This window comes from Pinus tabuliformis, chromosome 7 (assembly GCF_031772625.1).
Source record: "Pinus tabuliformis cultivar Carrire ecotype Pingquan chromosome 7, CPIR1, whole genome shotgun sequence".
Taxonomy (NCBI): Eukaryota; Viridiplantae; Streptophyta; class Pinopsida; order Pinales; family Pinaceae; genus Pinus; species Pinus tabuliformis.
The window spans coordinates 1,373,342,485-1,373,367,204 of record NC_142293.1 but is presented as its reverse complement, the minus strand read 5'-3'; the positions used below and the strand labels follow the sequence as shown (position 1 = coordinate 1,373,367,204).

The window sequence follows — 24,720 nt, the reverse complement described above, 5'->3', positions numbered from 1 at the left end:
AGAAAAATTGCACAGTGACCACTGGGAGGAAAAATTGCGTAGCGAAGGACACTAGTGGAAGTTGCAAGGTGGGACCGTGAGGGGCACTTCTGTGCAGTTCTTAGAGGGAAGGAAAGACAGGGTTGTATGGGAAATACTGGGTATTTTTGCATAGTTTTTAAGAATAAGGCATGATAAGGCTGTAAGGGACTTACTGTGCATGACTGTGCAATTTTGGAGAACAGTGCAGGATAGTCAACGGAGGGCCTGCTAGACACGACGACGCAGTTTTGGATAATAGTGTAGGACATGCAGCACAAAGCCTACTAGACATGACTGTGAAATTTTGGAGAATAGTGCAGGATAGGAAACGGAGGGCCTGCTAGACATGTTAGTGTGGTTCTTGAAGGTAGTGCAAAGCAAGCCAACAATTTTGGAGATTAGTGCAGGAGAGGCAGTGGGAGGTCCGCTGCACATGTATGCACAATTTATGAAGGCAGTGCAGAGAAAGGCAGGAGAGGAACTACAGGACATTTCTATGCAGTTTTGGAGATTAGCACAAATCCAGGTCTTGGTGTAGTGCAAGGTTCTCGCAGACCAAAAGGAGGCTTAATGATTGTGCTTAAGAAATGCGCAGTTCATTTTGGACATGGAGGCGGTTTCTGTGTAGTTCTCGGAGGCAGACAGGCTACTCACCTCTGGGATTGTGCAGTGCAACTGACCTGGAGGACAACTTCAAGTGTTGCGCAGTCTTGGGCAGCAAAGCAAGGTCACTGAGGGCTGAGATTGCGCAGTGCAGCTCAGTCAGGATCCGATGGAAGAGGTTTTTCTGGTCGGACATATTTTCAGGAAAATGACTAAGTGTTGAAAGAAAGTGAACTTGTGCAGACTTGACATTATGATCACCCACTTAGCATACTTTGACGACGAGACAACATAGACCACCAGGACAATAAGACAAAACATGCCCTCGGTGGGACTATCTTAGAGCTGAGAGCAACAAGTGCGATACTTGAGATAGACCTTCGAACGACTATGACGACAATTGTGCGACAGTACTTACAACTTTGTGTGTGAGTACGATGGATGTTCACATAGAAAAGACAACCCAAACACATAAAGAAAAACCTTCAAAATCACCAAAACAATATCGCAAGCATGATAAAGCAATCAATATGCCAAAAGACGACTGCTGGTCAACAAAAGGGCGAAAAGACTCCACAGGAGCTCATGGGGTGAGCTCGAGTGTTTTCAACCATCAAAGGAAAAACCAAGGAAGGTTCCAAAATTTGGATGTAAGCCAAAATTTCGGAGGGTGTGCAGTTGCTACAACAAGTCCACAACATGAAGGAGACACAAACCAGGGACCATAACGACATGGAAGTCATGATGGGCCCACTCCCATAGGCATCAATAGGAAGAATGTAGAGCAACTCTCCATTGAAGTCAGTGACAGGAAAACAAGGTCCACAACACCCAAGAATGCACCGTTGAAACAAAGTGGTAAGAGACACCGAGGAAGAGGGGGCCACAATGGCTAGAGTTCCAGCTATTGAGCCTCTACATTGTCGAGACCTAAAAATACCAAGGGGCTAGGGTTAATAGAAAATAAAATATCCACTCCACATCCTTTACAAATTACCATTTTTTCTTGATATTAACTATATGATAATATTATTTTCTATAATAATTTCATATAACTTGGATAAAAGGGCTATTCATATTGGTTTTATAATTAGATGGGCTACTTTTATGCTCTCTTTGAAAAATAATAACTATGAGTCTTTGAGTCCATGGTTTAGGGAAACACTACTGGAGCCTTATTGGATTGATGAGATTGTGAATATGAGGGATAAGGATATCTCCTCCAACTACTAGGATTTCTACTTGATAAGTTTTGATGTCATTATCTTTTCCTTTAGGAAGTTTCTTAACCCCAAAATCTATGTCTTATGAAGTAAAAACCTCTTCCTTTTTAGTAAGGGTTTGAATGTTGTCCACTACATTAGGATATTCACAAATCTTCTTAAGGTATGAATTCTAGTTTCCCAAGGAAATGATATTGTTCTATTTACTTTTAGAAGTTAGAATTTTCCTCCACAACTTTTAAGGATCTAAATTAGAAATATGTAAAATCTTATCATTCTTTTTATTTAGATAATATCTTTTTCTTTTGTAACAATTTATATTGTTATGATTTATGGATGAAGTTTTTTCTATAAATTTTACACTCTTTATTACGCATTTTCCTTTCTTTTCATGAAATTTCAAAAAAACCTTACTTACTATTTTATCATAAGCCACCATATTTATATGATTAAGAAGATATTTTTTCAAATTCTTTTCAATTATGGCTTTCAATATAAGCAAGTGAAATTAATTAAAAAACAAATTTTTAATTAAGTGATAATGATAAGGTGATTCCATTCCACCAAATTTACTTAAAAATTAAATTAACCCATCAATATAACATGATCATTGCAAAATATAGCATGACCCTTTTGCATTACAAGTAACAAACATGTAACTTAACAAATCCCTAAACAGTTTTCATAAATGTGTTTTGGTTCTGAGTTGGCCTTCCTTTGATTGGATTCTTCATTTCAACAGTTAAAAGATAGTAAACTATGGCACAGAGGACAGTTAGTATGGAAAACACTGCCCCTCCAGCAAAAATTCCCGGCCTTACATAGCTACAGTCAGTTGTTATATGTCGACCACTCAGAACAGCTCCAGCCATAAGTGTAATAAGTGTAATTAATATAAAATATTTCATTTATTTAATTTTTTAACATTATTATTAAAAAATAAAATTAATTTAGTTATTTAATAAACATAAATAAATTTAACTATTTAACAAAGATGAGTTCATATCCATCTAATTTGTAAAAATTTTCAGAATCTTATGAAATATATATTTTAACATTATTAAAAATAAATACATATATATTTTTAAACTAATTGAACTGTAATAAATTCCTTTCAAATAGTGCAAACCCATCATCAACATTTATTTTCGATAGATTGAAAATAAATTTATATGGAACAACAGTGTGGGACAAAAGCAGGATTAAGGATCTGAGGCGGAGACCTGAAAAAACAAGTGTCTCTTTTGGAAAACTGAAAAAGAACATGGACTGGAGGGACAAGATTGATCTATTGATTTATTTTAATTTTAGTTAATTGAAAGTAGGGATAATTTGTTAATTAAAAGTAGGGATAATAATCACTCATTATTCATATATATATATATATATATATATATATATATATATATATATATATATATATATATATATATATATACACAATGATTAACATTTATTAAGACTATTTTGATCTCAAAAAAAGAGAGTTTAATTGTCATTTTTCAAAATCTTGTTTCTGTGATCAAGGAGCAAAGAAATAAGCATTCCAAGCTTGTTATAGTTGGGTTCACTTAATAAGTCAAAAAAATTGGAAGTGTCACTGACGATAAGGAATTGAGAGTGAATGTGGGCAAGAGCCTCACAATCTAAAAAGGAATGCTTTTCATCTTCCACCTTTTTAATATCACAAATATAAGGGAATGCTTTTCATTTTCCACCTTAGTATTACAAATCTAACAGGTTCTATTGTCCCACAAGTCTTTAAGTAGACCAGCTCATAAAAATTAGATATATATATATATATATATATATATATATATATAATTAAAAATTAAATTATATATATATATATATATAATTAAAAATAAAACCAGTAAATTAAAAAAAAAAATTAAAAACACTAAATTCTACTGGGTCACTTTTTTTTCATCTTTCTTTTTAGAAGCTGGTTTTTCCAATTAATAGTAAGGTTTTAGTTATAAGTTTAATATTCAAATATAATATAATGAAGATAAGAAAAAAATATATATATATACTTTTAATTTTATAAAATATTATTTAAGATTTAAGAAAATGTAACATGATCATTGGAAAATAAAAGGAAGTAGTTATTTTATAAAATATAAATATCATAAAATAACTATTCGCTTCCAACTTGCAAAAAAAACAGGGTGATCGAGATCCCTTTTCCTTGGTTGCGCAAGTACGGAAAAATATAAAAAACAGGAAAAGTTAATGTATTATAAAGGTATTATTAACTTTAAATAAAAAAATTCTAGAATCTTTTTACATCATATATGTAAGGTCCTTGGTTAGTGACTCGGTTGCGTGTCGGGCGGACCGGGCACGGGCATGGGCGCGCGGGCAAGCTGACGTGCGCACGGGCGAGTTGTAGTGCATGGGCAGGCGCGCGGGCGAGTCGAGCCGCACGGGCGGGCGCACACGGCGGGCACGCGGGTGGGCGCACACAGCGGACGGGGGGGGGGGGGGACGCACACGGGAATGTGACGTTTCAGAGAGTTATATGCGACGATAATAAAATGACTGTGCGATGGCACTTATACCTGGTTTGAGCGTGGAGCAATACACTTGGAGGCCGACGACGATGGAGGGTGGGCCGACTAATGTGTTGGGCACTTGAATGCGGTTAAGGGGTGTGCGCACGATGGTTGGGTGGTCGGCTGGGCAAGCCCCACCCACACTTGCGATGACTATATATGTGAGTGCGTTGGAGCACTTGGAAATTATTCTTCACACACATCTTCGCTCAAGAAGAAGAGGCACAGGTCTAAGTGCGCAGAAGATAAGGAGGGAAGGCGCATACCTCATGCACTGGTTCTTGGTTTAGCTGCACGGTAGAGAAGTGTCGTTCTTGGAGTTGGGTGAAGGTGTTGGGCAAGGTGTGCCCAGTGATCGGTCGAGGTGTGCACGATAGTCGTGCAAAGTGCCAGTTTGTGCCTAGACTTAGCGTGGGTGTCTTGGTGGCTTGGGTGAGCACCCGCCCATCGTGCAAGGTGTGCACGAAGGTGAACGAAGGTTCACCTTGATTGTAATATTGAGTAAGTGTAAATTTGGGGTTTCCCAAGATTTAGCTTGTACATTGTAAAAGTGATGATTATATAATATATTGTTTCGGACAGACTCATATTGCAGGGAGTTGCCCCTCCCCTTTATACTGTGCAATTGTCTTCTTGTTTATAATTGCTGTTGATAATGAATGAGTATGGGTGTTCATTGGTATAAAGGATAAACATAATAATACTTGGTTGCGAAACACAAACTAAGTAGGAGAAAGTAAATTAAGGCGTAGTCCACGAACATAAGTATTGGTGAAAAGAAAGTGTTCGGTGGTGTCGCACCTCGCTATAAGAGGTTGAAAGACTACCGCATGTGTAGGGGCGTGACAAGTGGTATTAGAGATGGTACGTGACGAAGTGCAGGTGTGGATGCACTTGACAGTTGATGACAGTGGAAGCAGGTACTTGCAGGTGAAGGAAGCTGGTTTCACATACAAGTGGAACAAGGGCCGGTTCATGGTTGCAGGGAACTTGGTGAAGCTGGTGAATGGTGAAACAGGTTTAGCAGAGGTGAAGCTTAGTGCTTGGGCCAAGCTAAACAACAAGGCATGGCAAGTTTGGAAGAATGCGAAGGGAAGCTCTTGCTTACCTTATACAGGTTGAAGCGGTTGAAAGAAGAGAATCCCCGAATTCGAAAGGGACTTGAAGTCTTGGAAAAGAATGTTGAAGACGAACTTCTTCAACTTGGTTGGACAACGGAGCAAGATGAAGTTGCAGATTGTGCTAACCGGGAAGAGGAAGCCGTGATGATTGAGGATGTTGCAGATGTGACAACGATGGAGGATGAAATTGAGATTGATCAAGTTGGACCAGGATCGTGCAATTTGCAGACATGGATGAATGAGGATACTCATATGGAGGAGCCTCATGATGATGAAGTAAGTATTGGTACTTGTGTTTCACTTGAGCATTTGGTAGATGGACCGTATGCAGGGAAGGGAAAAGTCAGTTTGCTGATGTAAGGGAGCATCTTATCATGGATGTCTATGATGAGACCTTGTATGGAGAAGCAAGGATTGTCGATTGTTACAGGACTTGTTGGGGTTGTTTGTGACCTTATGGTAGAAGGTACAAAGACCCGTGACAAGGGAGGAACATGATGATCATTGTGGAGGAATGAGGCATGCTTTAGCCATATGGAAGATTGGCTAAGTGCCCGGCATGACTCATGGACAGATTGAAGGGCACACATTTGGGTATGATGATGCTTGGGTGGACTTCTCATGGCCGAGACCAAGAGATAGTCTTGGTGGAACCTTTAGTGGATGATGTTGGCATTATGATGCATGTGTTGTACTTGATGGCAAACAACTCATAGAAGATCAACTCACTTATATATATCTAGATGAATCTACGGAAGAGATATCAGATGACAATTCTCAGTATGACAAGTCCAAAGGGGGAGATTGTTGGCATTATGAGACAAGTGTTGTCCTTGATGGCAAATCACACAAATGATAAATTATAGTGCAGCAAATTTATTTGATAAATTATAGTGCAACAAAGTTTCCTTCATGTAGAGAAAAGTTCATGCACATTTATGCAGAGAAGAGTTTATTTCATGTAGAGAAATGTTCACGCACTTTTATGCAGAGAAAAGTTTATTTCATGTAGAGAAAAGTTTACGCACTTTCATGCAAGAGAAAAGTTCACACACTTTCATGGTTGGTTCATGGTATTAGTCCGACAGTTTTTGATCCTATGGTTTTGGTCCGTGGTATTGCATCCAAAAGTGTTGATCTCACGCACTTTCATGGTTGGTTCATGGTATTAGTCCGACAGTTTTTGATCCTATGGTTTTGGTCCGTGGTATTGCATCCAAAAGTGTTGATCTCACGCACTTTCATGGTTGGTTCATGGTATTAGTCCAACAGTTTTTTTGATCCTATGGTTTTGGACCGTGGTATTGAGAAAGGACTAAGGCTATAAAAGAGGAAGGAGATCATTTGGCAAAGCATCATCTGAATTATTGAATATCTAGATCTGGAATACTGTGATTGGGTTATGGTGCAGATCTGGATCTGAGCCAAAGAGAGATCTCACCAGTTGATGGAGAACAAGATCTAAGGATAGATCGGGATCAAATGGTTTGAAATGAACTATCTCTATATAGTTGATTATGCTTATTCTAGATCTGTATACTAACGCTTGTAATGATCTGAACTGGGTATAACTTAAGTTTGAAATTGCTGCAAGTCATGATTGAATATTTATAGATCTGTACGCGGGTTGGCTTTGGTGAAAGCATGTATGTACGCAGGTTTGGTTCATTGTAGTAGCACATACCATTTGAGCTATGATGTTTAAAGTTACAGGTGGTTCAGGTTGTTGATGTGTTCTGATGACTGTTTAATGGTGTCAGTATTCTACATATTCAGTTTGATTGATTGTGTTGATGGATGAGATCTAGTAATAGATCTAATGGACTAGATCGGGTTGCTAACACTCATATTATCCTTGTATATGTATTGATTTGGTGATTGGGTGATTCAGAAGATTGATTGATTATGTGCTTCAATGATATTTATGGGTCCAGTATGAAAATTGGATGAAACGTGGCCTTTCAGATTATGTGTTGTGCTTCAGGTGTATCCAGTCTGAAAATGTATGAAACATGGTAACCGGAGGAGAGAAGATTGTAGGCCGGCGCCTACGTACTAGTATCTTAGCTAGTACAAGAGCTACGGAGGTGGTAGCTCCCTTCCAGTAGTAGTTGAAAACTTTGGAGCATTGTAGCAGGTAGCAGCCTGCATACTAGTAAATGGATCGGCTAGTACAAGAACTATGGGGGTTGTAGCTCTCTGCAGGTAGAAGCCTGCGTACTGGTATAAGACTGCACCAGTACAAAAATATTGTAAAAGGATTTTCTTATTAAGAAGAAGATTGAGATGACTTGCAGCAGGTGGTTTTCTCCCACATTGGGTTTCCACCTTATATCATGGTGTTCATGTGTGTGGCTTATGTGTGATGATTTGTTCTATTTTACTGCACCTGTTTACTGTTAATATGGTTGATAATGTTCTAATGCACTCATTAAGGATCAACTAACTGAATCATAAGAAGTTGTGGAAGTAGCATATATGAATCTGAATATGGAAATGAAAAAGTTTTATTGATGTGATAATACTGATTCACCCCCCCCTCTCAGTATTATTTCCAACAATTGGTATCAGAGCAGGTCCTTTGGTAGAAGCTTGATCGCTTGAAGGAGATCCGTGGAACAATGGGAAAGAAGCTTAAGAAGAAAGCTCATAAGAAGAAGAAGACATCTCAGAAGAACTATGACAGTGGGAGAATCGATTGGGGATTAGGTATAAGAAGCTCTTCAGATTCAGATTCAGATTCAGAATCATTTCAGAATGCAGATGAACTATCAGGTATGAATTTGCTATCCTCTGATGTTCTAGCTATCTATCCATTTGGAAAAGATGGAAGTGATAACGAAACAACTGAATGTGCTCTTATGGGTGAGGAAGAAGGATATCAAATAGAAGCAGAATTTAACAGGCTGGCAAACAAAATTAGTGAACAAGAAAGACTTCTGAACATAAAGAGTGGTGCCCTCAAAGAAGCTGTTACTAGACAAAAGGCTCAACGAGAGTTATTCAAGGAGAAATATCAAAAGTTGCAGGTTGAAGCAACATCTCTAAGAAATGAAGTCAATGAAAAGAACACAACCATCAAGAAACTCAGAGATAGATCCAGTTACTATGAAAGTCTTGAAGCCACGATCCGCTCTCTAAAGGAAGATCTTGAAGAATCAAAGAAGCAGAATAAAGATCTAGTCCAAGATATTGAAAAACAGGGAAACGAAGTTATCAGCTTAAAATCTTAGCTAGAATGTGCCTTCAGAATTCGTCAAATGCAACAGGATCTGAATGAAGAACAAGAAAAGGATATTCTCAAGCTAAAGCATCAGTTGGAAGAAGAAAGGAAAGCTGAAGAAGACATGAAGAAGCAATATCTAGAAAAAGAAGAACAACTTCAGGTTGAGGTAAATATCTTGAAAAGTAAATTAGAAGAAAAGGATAAGCTCTTACATTTTCAAGATAGTACTAAAGTCTTGGATGATATTCTTAATAGTCAAAGATCTCCTGCTATCAAAACTGGTCTTGGCTTTCATGAATCTGTTGAAGGTGAATCTAGTTCACAAGGTCAGGCAAGGAACTCTAAAGAGAAATCTAAAATGATCAACAAGGAGATAAGAGAGATGAAAGGTCAATCTCATCATCAACCAAGGAAAGAAATTCTTCAAAGAAAATCTTTTACTCCTCCTATGAATAATGTTGAATGTTATGTATGCCATAACCTTGGACATGTTGCAGCCAGATGTAGAAGAAGAAGGGTTCAAGATCATCAAACAAACAGATCATCTCACTCAAGGTACTTTAATGGATATTGCTTTGCTTGCAATATGTTTGGTCACAAAGCTGCTGATTGCTACAAAAGGAATATGAAACATGTAAGATGTTATGCATGTAACAAGCTTGGACATATAGCAAAGGAATGCAGGAACAAAGCACAGACATCACACCAGAAGGAGAAAACATCATCACACTTGAAGATATGGAAGAAAAAGGAAGTTCAGTCAGAAAGTGGCGGCACAACACATTATATAGACATAACAGAGGGAGCCGGAAGTGTAAAACTTCAATCTCCTACGCAAGCTTGATAAAGGGAAGTTGCATATATACGCGAATTTGTTACTACACAGTCACGTATATGATTGTTTGAAGAAAGGCAGTAGGGACAGATTCAAGAAAAGGATCAGTTTTGCTCTAATTGATAATGGTTGCATTTTGCTAATGATGTGTGGATATGATGGTTAGAAGTATTTTGGTTCTAACTTGATATTGCTGATGTCTTGATACTTCTTATTAATATGCATGATCAGATTTGACAGATGGCACAGGTTTAGGGGGAGCATATGCTCTTAATGCATTGTTGGCATTATGGTTAATAGTCCTTGGTGGTGATGCTTATATGGATAAATGATTCATCTTGCTATGATATGGTTACGAGTTGTTCAGATGATTCTTGGGGTTACATAGTTGATATTTAGATCAGATTTTTGGTTGATTCTCTAATGGTGCTTACATGGTGATCTTCATAAGGATAAGGAGAAGTACATAGCTTGAATTCACATCTTCTTTACTTGATGATGAGTCACTCATATGTTGTTGTCGTCATATGCATAAAGATCATATATTACAGTTATGATGCAGGATTCCTATTGTTCTTGGCACATATATGGATGAAGATTGTTGGCTGGATACATGGATGATTATTCAATGTTGCATTGTTGGAGACATGATGATGATGAGTGCTTACCTATATGATGATAGATACTATGGAGCAGATCATACAATGTCGTTGCTGATGTTTATCATGATCTTATTTAGGTGTTTGGTCTCTATATAAATGTCATGTATATCATTCGATGTAAAGGTCATATCAAGACTCATGATGTAATAGTCTGTCTCTATCTTTTGTAGTCATTTGATGAGATCTCTTCAGGTCATGTAACGGCCTATGTTGGTTTCCCCACTATGCCTGGGATGAATGATGTTATTCTCTTATGTTATCTCTAAACTTTTGGTATATCACCATTGTGATGGGAGATAGATGTATGTATGAGTCTTTGGTGATAGGAAGGTCATTTATGATGTATAGAGTCATGTACTTCTTGTAGAACATCTTTTTGCAGACCTTGCTTAACAGTCAGGGGGAGCATGAACAAGCATATTTCAGCAGAGCAGAGATTTCAGCATGTTCTCAGAAAAAGCATGGACAAATTGGTGCACCATGGCATATACAAAGGGGGAGCTCATTCAGAGATTTCAACAGGTACTCAGGGGGAGTATGAACAACGGAATGCCTTTCTAGGAAAGAGAATATCTTGGTTCGCCCTTTGCCCTTGATGTCAAAGGGGGAGAGTGATTTGGTATTGTTGCCATCAAGTCCAAAGGGGGAGATTGTTGGCATTATGATGCATGTGTTGTACTTGATGGAAAACAACTCATAGAAGATCAACTCACTTATATATATCTAGATGAATCTACGGAAGAGATATCAGATGAAAATTCTCAGTATGACAAGTCCAAAGGGGGAGATTGTTGGCATTATGAGACAAGTGTTGTCCTTGATGGCAAATCACACAAATGATAAATTATAGTGCAGCAAATTTATTTGATAAATTATAGTGCAACAAAGTTTCCTTCATGTAGAGAAAAGTTCACGCACATTTATGCAGAGAAGAGTTTATTTCATGTAGAGAAATGTTCACGCACTTTTATGCAGAGAAAAGTTTATTTCATGTAGAGAAAAGTTCACGCACTTTCATGCAAGAGAAAAGTTCACACACTTTCATGGTTGGTTCATGGTATTAGTCCGACAGTTTTTGATCCTATGGTTTTGGTCCGTGGTATTGCATCCAAAAGTGTTGATCTCACGCACTTTCATGGTTGGTTCATGGTATTAGTCCGACAGTTTTTGATCCTATGGTTTTGGTCCGTGGTATTGCATCCAAAAGTGTTGATCTCACGCACTTTCATGGTTGGTTCATGGTATTAGTCCAATAGTTTTTTTGATCCTATGGTTTTGGACCGTGGTATTGAGAAAGGACTAAGGCTATAAAAGAGGAAGGAGATCATTTGGCAAAGCATCATCTGAATTATTGAATATCTAGATCTGGAATACTGTGATTGGGTTATGGTGCAGATCTGGATCTGAGCCAAAGAGAGATCTCACCGGTTGATGGAGAACAAGATCTAAGGATAGATCGGGATCAAATGGTTTGAAATGAACTATCTCTATATAGTTGATTATGCTTATTCTAGATCTGTATACTGACGCTTGTAATGATCTGAACTGGGTATAACTTAAGTTTGAAATCGTTGCAAGTCATGATTGAATATTTATAGATCTGTACGCGGGTTGGCTTTGGTGAAAGCACGTATGTACGCAGGTTTGGTTCATTGTAGTAGCACATACCATTTGAGCTATGATGTTTAAAGTTACAGGTGGTTCAGGTTGTTGATGTGTTCTGATGACTGTTTAATGGTGTCAGTATTCTACATATTCAGTTTGATTGATTGTGTTGATGGATGAGATCTAGTAATGGATCTAATGGACTAGATCGGGTTGCTAACACTCATATTATCCTTGTATATGTATTGATCTGGTGATTGGGTGATTCAGAAGATTGATTGATTATGTGCTTCAATGATATTTATGGGTCCAGTATGAAAATTGGATGAAACGTGGCCTTTCAGATTATGTGTTGTGCTTCAGGTGTATCCAGTCTGAAAATGTATGAAACGTGGTAACCGGAGGAGAGAAGATTGTAGGCCGGTGCCTACGTACTAGTATCTTAGCTAGTACAAGAGCTACGGAGGTGGTAGCTCCCTTCCAGTAGCAGTTGAAAACTTTGGAGCATTGTAGCAGGTAGCAGCCTGCGTACTAGTAAATGGTCGGCTAGTACAAGAACTATGGGGGTTGTAGCTCTCTGCAGGTAGAAGCCTGCGTACTGGTATAAGACTGCACCAGTACAGAAATATTGTAAAAAGATTTTCTTATTAAGAAGAAGATTGAGATGACTTGCAGCAGGTGGTTTTCTCCCACATTGGGTTTCCACCTTATATCATGGTGTTCATGTGTGTGGCTTATGTGTGATGATTTGTTCTATTTTACTGCACCTGTTTACTGTTAATATGGTTGATAATGTTCTAATGCACTCATTAAGGATCAACTAACTGAATCATAAGAAGTTGTGGAAGTAGCATATATGAATCTGAATATGGAAATGAAAAAGTTTTATTGATGTGATAATACTGATTCACCCCCCCCCCTCTCAGTATTATTTCCAACAGAGGAGCTATGATGGAAGGGACTCATGATGATGATGACATGGTTGAGTGACCGAGTTCACTAGACCGAAGATTGTAGACTTGGATGAGGATGACCGATTATTGTGATGGGTCTACTTGGTTGGACTACATGGGCAACTTAGTCATGGACATCAGGTTGGAGACATGGAGCATGACAGTCTTATGCAGAGACATTATGCGGGAGCACTTGTAGAGGTGTCACTTATGGGCATCCAAGGAGGAGTGCCAAGGCAGGGATGTTGTGCAGGTAGATTTGCTGATGTGACATGGAGATGTTTTACTTATGAGCCGATGGAGAGGTTGTACACTCTTGTACAACAAGGCCATGGATTTGGATGCATTTGTGAGCAGACCTATGGAGCATTCCTTCTACATGGAGAGCTGAGGCATCTTGTAGAGACCTTTGGGCCGAGACTTGTATGCTTGATGAGATGTTGGTTGGAGATGGCTCATGGAGCTCATGATGACATGAGGTTGTGACTTTTAGGGACTTCATACATGGTGGACTTAGAGGATTTGATGCATTGAGGAGCTGAGGTCAGAGACTTTGATGCAGGATGGGGTGCATACTTTCAAGTACATGTATGGGAATGGCTTGGAAGAGTGACTTGATGTGGAGGATCGATATGAGACACTTTGAAGTGATGGAGTTACAATGATGATGATGCCTTGGTGGCATTACTTGGGCATGGGTTGAGCCGAGACTCAACCACCTTTTGACATGGGAGCTGATTTATCTATGATCATGGGTAGCATATGGATAGATGAGACAGGTGTATACTTGTTTCTATGGCAGACTTGAGGGATGGCACATTACAGATATGATGGAGGTTGCTTCATGGACCTGGATGTGACACATTGAGAGCCGATTTGATGAGATGATCTCTTCATATGGAGGAGATACACATATGGATGATGTTGGGATAGATGTGGCTGATTTCATGTAGCACATTGACACCAAACATCATGGACAACATGTTGCAGACGAGATGAGGACTACTTCATGGACCTGAGCATGGCTTATACTTGTATGGAGATGAATTCTTGATCGAGTTGAGGATGTGGCAGGATGTTTTGAGAAACAACTGATGGTGGCATGAGGATTTGCATTCTCATGGTTTGAGCATGACAGTTGGATTAGCTACCCAACTAGTTCAGACATGGGGGCTATAGCATGTACAAAGAAGTGTTAGCATTATGTTGGAGTACCATGGCAGCAGTTCACATGATGACACATGAGGAGGTCGACACGAGATGTTGCAGTGGGCATGTAGCTTGGATGGAGGGGCCAGCCTTCCATGGAGGAGAGCAGCATGTGGAGATTGTGACAGGGTGGTCGATGATTATAGATTGAGATGATCTCTGATGTATGACATACCGATAGGTGTATACCTTGGTATGGTGATCTTGGTGACAGATGGTTGCCAAGGCGAGACATGATGGGAACGGTGGTTCTACATATGTTGCAAAGATGTTGCAGTATGTGGAGGAGTTGACATCATGGATATTGATGATCTTGGTGGATGGCTACCGAGATGGTATGTTGTCGACGACAACAACGATTTCAGGTGGAGGAGGATGTAAGGTCCTTGGTTAATGACTCGGTTGGGCGCCGGGTGGACTAGGCACGGGCACGGGCGCGCGGGCGAGTTGACGGGTACACGGGCGCGCCGGCGAGTTGACGGGCGCACGGGCACGCGGGCGAGTTGACGGGCGCACAGGCGAGTTGGAGTGCATGAGCGGTGTGCGGGCGAGTCGAGCCGCGCGGGCGGGCTCGCGGGCGGGTGCACATGGCGGGCGCACGGGTGGGCGCGCGAGCGGGCGAACACGGAAATGCGAAGTTTCAGAGAGTTATATGCGACAATAATGAAATCACTGTGCGATGGAACTTATACCCGGTTTGAGCGTGGAGCAACACACTTGGAGGCCGACGACGATGGAGGGTGGGCTGACTAATGTGTTGGGCACTTGAACGCGGTTAAGGGGTGTGCACACGATGGTTGGGTGGTCAGTTAGGCAAGCCCCACCCACACTTGCGATGACTATATATGTGAGTGCGTTGGAGCACTTGGAAATTATTCTTCACACACATCTTCGCTCAAGAAGAAGAGGCACAGGTCTAAGTGCGCCGAAGATAAGGAGGGAAGGCGCATACCTCATGCGCTGGTTCTTGGTTTAGCCACATAGTAGAGAAGTGTCGTTCTTGGAGTTGGGTGAAGGCGTTGGGCAAGGTGTGCCCGGTGATCGGTCGAGGTGTGCACGATGGTCGTGCAAAGTGCCGGTTTGTGCCTAGACTTGGCGTGGGTGTCTTGGTGGCTCGGGTGAGCACCCACTCATCGTGCAAGGTGTGCACGAAGGTGAACAGAGGTTCACCTTGATTGTAAAATTGACTAAGTGTAAATTTGGGGTTTCCCAAGATTTAGCTTGTACATTGTAAAAGTGATGATTATATAATATATTGATTCGGGCAGACTCATATTGCAGGGAGTTGCCCCTCCCCTTTATACTGTGCAATTGTTTTCTTGTTTATAATTGCTGTTGATAATGAATGAGTATGGGTGTTCATTGGTATAAATGATAAATATAATAATACTTGGTTGCAAAACACAGACTAAGTAGGAGAAAGTAAATTAAGGCGTAGTCCACGAACATAAGTATTGGTGAAAAGAAAGTGTTCGGTGGTGCCGCACCTCGCTATAAGCAGTTGAAAGACTACCGCAGGTGTAGGGGCATGACAATATATATGGCTAAACTAATGGTAAGATAAATGTTTCATAGGTGATAATATAAGAGTCTTTAGTATAATAATAAGGAATAAAAATAGTATTTTTTTATTATGATACAAATTGTATAATAGATAATAAAATTTTATTATTAATAATAAATTATATTTCTATTAAAATTATTAAAAAAATATTTAAATTTTAAAATAAAATTTTTATTTTTATTTTTCTTCGGTTCATAAATAAATAAAGAATAAAGAATATAGAATACAAAATTATTTTTATTAGCTAAAGAGAATTGAAAATTCTAACGAATATCTATAAACAAATTGAAAGTGAGAGGTTAATTTGATTAGAATTAATTGATTTCTGTCATCTCTATGAGAATCGAGGATGAAAATCACTTCCTCTTAGAGTGCCCTGCCTACAACCACATTAGGTATGAATTTCAAAATCTTTGTTGCAACACTTACCTTCCTAGGCTTTTACGATGTCAAAATTAAAGTGAGCTTGGGAGGCTTCTCTCCAAGCTTTTTGAACATAAAAAAAATATTAAATCAAATTAAATAATTCGTTTATTTAGATCTGATAGACCAAACTTTGGTGTCATTAGACGTTAACCATCATCATTATCATCATAAATTAAAATTTAATTTAATTATTTTATATTTTAATATTAATTTTAAATATATTTTTTAATTAATTTAATTTAAAATTCGATAAAATTTAATTGAAATTTAGAACTTGAATTATATAATCTATATAATCAAAATATATAATCAAAATATTCTAAAATTTTTCAAACCATTAAATCTATTTATATAGTAAACTACAATAAAATAATTACATTGAATCAATATAATTAAAAGAAAATTACCCTGGATTAGAAAAATAATTTGTATTATAAAAAAAACAAAACTAAATCTGAAAAATGTTACTTTTCACTGGTTTTGTGACGAGATTTATACAGCTAAACCTACTCCAACTACAATTTCTTCAATTGAAAAAAAAAAACAAAATAATATCTGGGGAGTTTTAATTTTTACTGGTTTTGTGAAGAGACTAATATAACTCAGAACCTACTCTAACTAAGATTTCTTCAATTGGAAAAAAAAACAAAAAAACAAAATAATATCTGAGAAATTAAAAAAAAAACAAAATAATATTTGAAAAATTTTAATTTTTACTGGTTTTGTGAATAAACTAACATAACTCAGAACCTACTCCAACCACGATTTCTTCCATTGAAAAAAAAAAAGAGAGAAAGAAAAAGAAAAAAGAAAAAAGAAAAAGATAGGAAAAAATTGTGATAAGGGCTTGCTAACCTTGACACGCTTGACCTCTGCAACGACGCCCAACACAGCCGCCAGCAGCCCCAGGAATCCCACCACTAAGCTTATCACGAAGCTCAAAATCTCCATCGCGGTTTCTAATCTCTCAATGATCGAAAAAACAATGATACACAGCACAGAAACTCGATGTTTGGTCTCTTAAACTCTGGTTCTTGCTAAACACAAAAGTTCACAGATTGTCTCCCCTTGATATTCTCACTTATTTCTCCACAAATTCCTAACATTCCACTTGTATTATATCACTCTAAACCTGTTACCTCCATTTATATATATTGATCGTTGGGGAGGGGAGTCGAACGTTTGACATATGCAAGTCGGCAAGTTTGGACTCTCCGCATCATGGCTTGCACGTTATCAAATAGAATTGTTTTGAGTGTGATTTTTTTTTACTTTTAGGGTGTCTAATTGCAGTTGAATTGAATGGAATTGTTGTGAGTGTGATTTTTTTTTACTTTTAGGGTGTTTAATCAGGTAGAAAAATTTGAGGTGAAATTTTGATTAGTGTTATTTAAACTGGTTTTTTACTGTATATATAAATTCAGCATCTCTAAAATTTCCTAGACACTTTGATTGTGCAGGGATTACCTTTCAAGTTTGTGATTTCAAAAATTTCTCTCAAATTTAAAAAAAATTAAGCTGAGAAAACCAAAAATAAATAAATAAATAAAAACATTTTTTTTTCCAAAAAAAATTCATATCTTGATTATGAATTAAGTAAAATTTCAGACTATTCTAGATCTTTTTCACCGTACATTGAATTAATTATTTCCATTTATTTTTATTATGACTGAGTCCAACTTGTCTAAATCCAATAAATAATTTATGTCATGTTATTTAGAATTAAATTTTAATATATAATTAATTTCGATATTATTTTCAATCTAAGTAATAGAATTATTTTATCTAGATTTAATTTTAAAATAATATGTACAGCCTATCAACATATGGAAGTCTTTAAACACACTCCAAAACAGATGGCACTTTGTAAGCCATTAAAGATAACGTGATCGACTCCATTTTGAATTATGAAATATTGTTAAATACTTTAAACACACTCCAAAACAGATGGCACTCTGTAAGCCATTAAAGATAACGTGATCGACTCCATTTTGAATTATGAAATATTGTTAAATACTTTAAAAATAATTTCTCCATGTGCAAAAGATCTATTAAGGGTTGGTAAAATTATATCTCATACTTATCTATTCCTGACTACTCTTTTAGCATGGAAACAATTGTGGATTGTTAAGTCGGTCACCAAATGTCTCAGTCATGCCCAAGTTTGGGTTTAACCATATCAACCGTCATTTGTGCATCCATTGGATTGTTAAAATCATTGTCCATCCATCATCTACCATTGACTTGTCAACCAGAGGAGGTCATGGTCACAATGAGCAGCGCCACATGGCCAATTAACCCCAGTCTCGACCTTCAAGAAACCATGGTCGTAGAACCACCTCTAGCCTCATACATGATGCAACTCAGGTTTTTGAAATTGGCACTCCAGAACAGCTCTCTCAACTAATCTTGGGATGGGAAGCAAAAATGAACTAATAGGCGGCATAATCAGATGTAGATTTGGGTTATTGGCAAGATCGGGTCACTCCTGTGAAAGATTCACTCAATATAAACAATTTTTTTTACCTCTATTGGATAATGAAGAACCTCCTAGCCAAAGCCTTGGATGCCCCTCGAGGTGAATGTAATTAGAGTGAATATGGACATGTTGAAATTAAAAATGATCTGCAATAGTTCTAGTTTCAACTGTAGCAAGCATATAGTAGGAAACAAGACATTTAGACATATATAACTTTGCTTCACAATCTCAAACTCTTTCAATTTTGGATGACATATAATGCACTTAGGTGGCCAACAAATCTACCCGTTAGACAGATTGAAGCAACCTAATAATATGATCTAGGTATATAACTTACCTTTTAAAAAAAATAATGAAAAAGATCCTCTAAACTTACAAAAAAAATTATTATTAAAAATATAATTAATTAATTTTAGATATATAATCAAACTAAAACTCAACAACTAATTATTAAATTATTAATTATTAATTGATTATTTTCTTCTCAATAATATTAACATATAATTTTTATATCAATTCAATAAAAAAATTGAATTTATCACATAATTATACAAATTATAGTGTAAAATTATAAATATGACCCTTCCTATTTTATTTAAAAACATAATGTTAATATTTATTTCAAATTAAAATAAAAAATCATATCCTATAATATATTCAAAATAATATTTTATAATTAGTATTAATTCTTATTATTATAATATATTCGAAATGATTTTATTTTTTAAAGTATAATTAATTAAATGATAATAATGTCCATTAGACTTTAAAACAGTAAGAGATTAATTGAGATTCTTTAATATTTTATTATTATGATATAAAGGAAGAGAGAGAAGTGTTCATAAATTACCATAGTTTTGTTGTCACCATAATTTTGGTAGTGTGGCAAAGATTTTGAAAATTAGAACGAATATTAGTAACAACTCAACAATCCAAGAGGAAGTGCTTTTCATCTTCAATCCTCTTAATATTGCAAAAGTGACGAAATCTTTTGTCCCGAGGTGTTTTGGGAATTGACGAACTCCTCGTTTCACTTTAAAGCTCATGAAAATTAAGTGTTATTTGACAATGTTCATTTTCTTCTTAAAACTAGTCAAGCCATAAAGATAATTCTAGTTTTCAAGATGGGGTTGAACACCTCTTTATAATACCTTAGCTTCTTCTTTCCCTCTAAATCTTTATCATCCTACAACTTATCCTTAATTTGGAAGTAATAATATTTTTAATATTATTCTTATTCTCCAAAATGATCTCCTTCTTTACCTCATTGATCTAACAAAGCAAAATAATATTCAACAATTCATCATTATATCCTACTATTTATAATATTAAACTTAATTATTAGTTAATTATTTTCTTAATGTAAATGATTTTTTTTAGATTAAATAAATCATAAATTTAGTTATTTCATTTAGAAATATAATTTTAATATTTATTACACAATAACATAAACAAAACAATATCCACTAGATTTTAATTATAGTCCTAATAAATAAAAAATAATAATATTAAAAAAAAAAAAACTAAAAATTAAATTAAATTATTCTCTTGAATCAATTACATATATAACCATTTAAAAACAATATCTTTTCACATTTGTATTAATATTTTCCTGAATCAACATTCTCTTGCACATTTTATTCATTCATCTACCAATAAATGCCCATTAATTGAACACTGGAGGCTATGATACTGCCTGCTACTTTATTCATTTCTCCACCAATATTGCACATGTCGATCTACTTGAACACGACCTACAACTTTATTCCCAAATGTCGATCTAGTTGAACACTAGAGCTAAAAATATGGCAAACAGTGCTACAACTCACTAGACCCAGCAATCTAATAGGTCCATTTTTTTTTTCTGAAACCTAATTAACTATTCAACATGCAAAGGAGTAAATCAAAGAAGCCACAGGGCAAGTCATATTATACAGATTCCCTTTAAATGTGACCTGTCAGGTTATGGTTTTGCAAAAAGTATGTTAAATTTTTTTTGAGCAATGAATAGCTAATTCTTACTTTACTTTTAGCAGAACCATGATCATCTCATCCTTATCTTACTTTTGGCAAAACTATGATCTGACAACTCACATATAAAGCAAGGCTATATGATATATAGGCGTTGCCAACCAGCATTGGGTAGCTGGGTACTAAGGTTGTCCAGAATATGGTGGTGGTTGTGGTTGTGCCATTGCAATATTTTGGTTCTGAGTTGGCCTTCCTTTGTTTGGATTCTTCATTCCAACTGTTAGAAGATAGTAAACTATTGCACAGAGGACACTTAGTATGGCCAACACTGCCCCTCCAGCAAAAATTCCCGGCCTTACATAGCTACAGTCAGATGTTATATGTCGACCACTCAGAACAGCTGCAGCCATAAGTGTAATAAAGGCCACTATAAAGGTAATCCTGTAAAATCACAAATAATGAAGAATGAGTGAGAATTAGGCAGGGACAAAAGACACTGCTCAGGACACTTGCCTGGAATTTAGAGTAATTTTATTAAAATAATAAATATATTTCATTAAATCTGGAAAACACTGCTGGGAATCTAGAGTAATTTTTTTAAAATAATAAATAATTATAAATATAAATGTTATTTGTGAAATAGTAAAAATACTAATAAGATTATTTGTATCTGAATATCAAAATTTCATTTAAAAAAATTGAAAAAAATGATTTAAATACCAAGAAATGACAAGACAGATGATGGCAATTGTCTTCTTGCAGCGTGAGCGGTAGAGACGACCACAACAACAAACGCAACCAGCTGCAGCATTTGCAATGAGTTGAGCCACTAAAAGCACCAACCCTGCAACTATTCCCAATGCCTCTGAAGGACTTGTGGGATATGAGCACGTACCATTACTATGTACCACGATATCGTCACGCTGTTAAATAAAATGGTTATCACATAGACATGTAAAAGTTGGTTCATCAAAAACACACATTAATTAAATATGAAAGATTCCATAAATGTTTATGACCTCTTACAAAGGAAAATAAGATCATGTACAAATTACAAATTTAAAGAAAATGCATTTACTCATTCGAGGAGAAGCAATACTAAAATTATGGAAATATTAATATTCTCAATTCAAGAATTAATCATGTTAACTTCAATAGGTTTTTCTTTGAAAATTTTGACATACAGTAAATTTATTGAGTTTGGAAGTTTATTGTATAGTTAGCAATCCGTCATAAAAATTGAAATGTTTATGTTGGTCAAAATTCAAAGTTGAACTTTTGTTCATGTTCGACCAATTTTTTTTTTTTTGAGTGGAGAGGCTGATTCTACCACCTAGTTTTTTTTTTTGAGTGGAGAGGTTGATTCTACCACCTAGTATGATGTGTAAGATATCCAACTATATTTGTCTATCAAAGTTTAAATTTTGCTCATATCCCCCAAAATACAAAAATTTAAAAATCTAAAAATAAAGAAAACTAAATAACTATACAAAACATTTAAATAATATCACCTTATAAAAAAATTTGCAAGTGAAGAAATTGAATCCCTCTCAACTTATGCGAAATCATATTTAAGATGGATCTATACTGGCATTATTCAAAATTTATATTAATCAATTTTCAAATTAAAGTTAAATAACATAGTAATACTGGATATTATAATTGTTAAAATATAATTAATATATATTATTTTTTCATTTTTATATTAATTATAAATTTCTGAAATTTAATATACATAAATTAATTTGATTATCAAAATCCTTTTAAATTCATATTTTAACATTATTAAAAAAATATATTTTTTAGTTTTTTATATTGATTGGAAATTTTTGAATTTTTTTTCTTCGTAAATACTAATTCTATTAAAAAGGAAAAAGATATGTACAGTGAGGTCAAGACCTCAGAGGAGGCCGAGGCCATTCCTCAACCAGATACTCAGAGATATTACAATTCAAGCATTCTGCCGAATTCACAGTACAACTTTCAAAGACTCATACTATCATGCCACCCATTGACCAAAAAAACACAAAAGTACCCAACATAGTCACAGTTGCAACAAAAAACAGAGCACATATTGGCTGTCGCCACACCCTGGAACAAGATCATAAACCAGACATAGACCCATAGACTTAGAAACAAAGACACGAAATCAAAATTGCACAGCGCATAGGCAAGAATGCCACCCGTCAGTGAAGAGCCGGCTTTAGTCTGCATGCTGCGGCGAGTCAGGCGTGTCCCTCTCCACCTGGCTGGAAGAGGCTACCCAGGTGACGAAGCCATTGTCATCATGTCCTTCTGTGCCGCCTTCAGGAGTGGTCACCAAATTGAGAATGCAGCCTGCACGCTGAGACGGCCCACAGGCCAGAATTTCGCTCTGAGTCGGATCGACGGGCTGCTGAGGCGCTTCAGAGACAGGGGTGTCCTCCTGCATATTGTCCGCGTTAAATACCACCCCTGCCATATCCCCTTGCAGAACACTGTCTTCCTGAGAGTGAGAGGAAGTGGTTTGAGCCGAGCTGACATGATTATTCTCCTCCTCCGTGAGAATAATGGTGATGCTTGCCGTCAATACAGGCCTGTTGAGCCTGCTGTGAAAAGTAAACCTGGAGGTCTGAAAGGAGTTATGCGGAAGAGACCCAGCTTGACCCAGGGGCGGAGAAGAAGGGGAGGCTGAGGCGATGGGAATGACGTTCTGTGGTGCAGGACGAGAGGGACGGCCTCTGTTTCCCGTGTTGCTTCCTCTGCGCGGGATACCTCGGCGGCGTGGCATGCTTGGGAGAACAGATAGACTGAGAGAGGGGTTGAGGCGAAGCAAGCAGGTGAGAGTTTGAGCGCAGAGGAGCCCAATGAGTCTCCAAGACCAGGCGAGCTTCCAAATTCGATGGACCAGGCAGGAGTGCGGGAAGAGTTCTGCGCCGAGATAAATAAAACCAGTGACTATGGCATGAACAACAAACGGATCCATACATAAGAACTGACCTGTATGCGCATGAACCAGGCGCGCATTAATGCTTAACTGCGAGACCATCATTCCAAACTGCAACGAATTAACTTCGCGTGCCCTTGAAAGAATTTGCCAGCCCGAGGCGCATGTCTTGAGGGTCGTCCGCCAGCCAGCTGCCAGGCCAGCTGCCTGCTCTGTGCGGCGTCCCATTAATAGCATTGAATGCCACCCGCATCTAGGTGGAAATTTTTAAAATTTAATTAATATAAAATATTTCAATTATTTAATTTTTTAACATTATTAAAAAATAAAATTAATTTAATTATTTAATAAACATAAATAAATTTAACTACTTAACCAGATGAATTCATATCCATCTAATTTTTACAAATTTTCAGAATCTTATGAAATATATATTTTAACATTATTAAAAATAAATACATATATATTTTTAAACTAATTGAAATGTAATAAATTCCTTTCAAATAAAATAGTGCAAAACCATCATCAACATTATTTTCGATAGATTGAAAATAAATTTATATGGAACAACAGTGTAATACATCAGCGTTCGATAGATTGAAAATAAATTTATAGGGAACAATAGTGTAATACAGTAGCAAGAGGGAGAAAAGAAGGATTAAGGATCTGAGGGGGAGACATGAAAAAACAAAAGTCTCCTTCAGAGAACCGAAAAAGAGTATGGACTGCAAGACAGGATTGATTGATCTATTGATCTATTTTAATTTTAGTTAATTGAAAGTAAGGATAATTTGTTAATTAAAAGTGGGATAATTTTGACCCATAATCACTCATCATTCATATATATATATTATCTGTAATATATATATATATATATATATATATATATATATAAAAGATGATTAAATTTATTAAGATTATTTTGATTTCAAAAAAAGAGAGTTTATCAAAATCTTGTTTCTGTGATCAAGGAGCAGAGAAATAAGCATTCTAAGATTGTTATAGTTGGGTTGACTTAATAAGTCAAAAAGATTGGAAGTGTGAGTGATGATAGGGAATTGAGAATAGATGTGGGCAAGAGCTTGACAATCTAAAAAGGAATGCTTTTCATCTTCCACCTTTTTAATATCACAAATATAAGGGAATGCTTTTCATTTTCCACCTTAATATTACAAATCTAACAGGTTCTATTGTCCTACCAATCTTTAAATAGACCAGCTCATAAAAATTATATATATATAAAATTAAAAATAAAACCATTAAATTAAAAAAAAAATTAAAACACTAAATTTTACTGGTCACTTTTTTTTTCATCTTTCTTTTTAGAAGCTGGTTTTT

The 24,720-nt window shown here is 36.4% G+C and overlaps 1 protein-coding gene and 1 long non-coding RNA gene across 3 annotated transcripts in view; both read right to left on the bottom strand.

Annotated features, from left to right (window-relative positions):
• The window catches only part of LOC149252746 (uncharacterized), a 78,079-nt gene extending 60,823 nt beyond the window's left edge, over window positions 1-17,256 (bottom strand). Inside the window, exon 1 of the long non-coding RNA XR_016266091.1 lies at window positions 16,862-17,256. This is a non-coding gene — a long non-coding RNA (uncharacterized LOC149252746). The remainder of the gene's footprint in view (window positions 1-16,861) is intronic.
• Window positions 17,257-20,225: 2,969 nt separating this feature from the next.
• Window positions 20,226-24,720, bottom strand: part of LOC149252744 (protein VASCULATURE COMPLEXITY AND CONNECTIVITY-like) — a 146,801-nt gene continuing 142,306 nt past the window's right edge. For both annotated transcript variants that reach the window (XM_089459788.1, XM_089459787.1), the window contains 2 exons: window positions 21,177-21,379; window positions 20,226-20,897 (listed from right to left, as the gene is read on the bottom strand). In XM_089459788.1, the coding sequence (XP_089315914.1) occupies window positions 20,639-20,897; window positions 21,177-21,379 (462 nt within the window). In that variant the 3' untranslated portion in view covers window positions 20,226-20,638. The remainder of the gene's footprint in view (window positions 20,898-21,176; window positions 21,380-24,720) is intronic.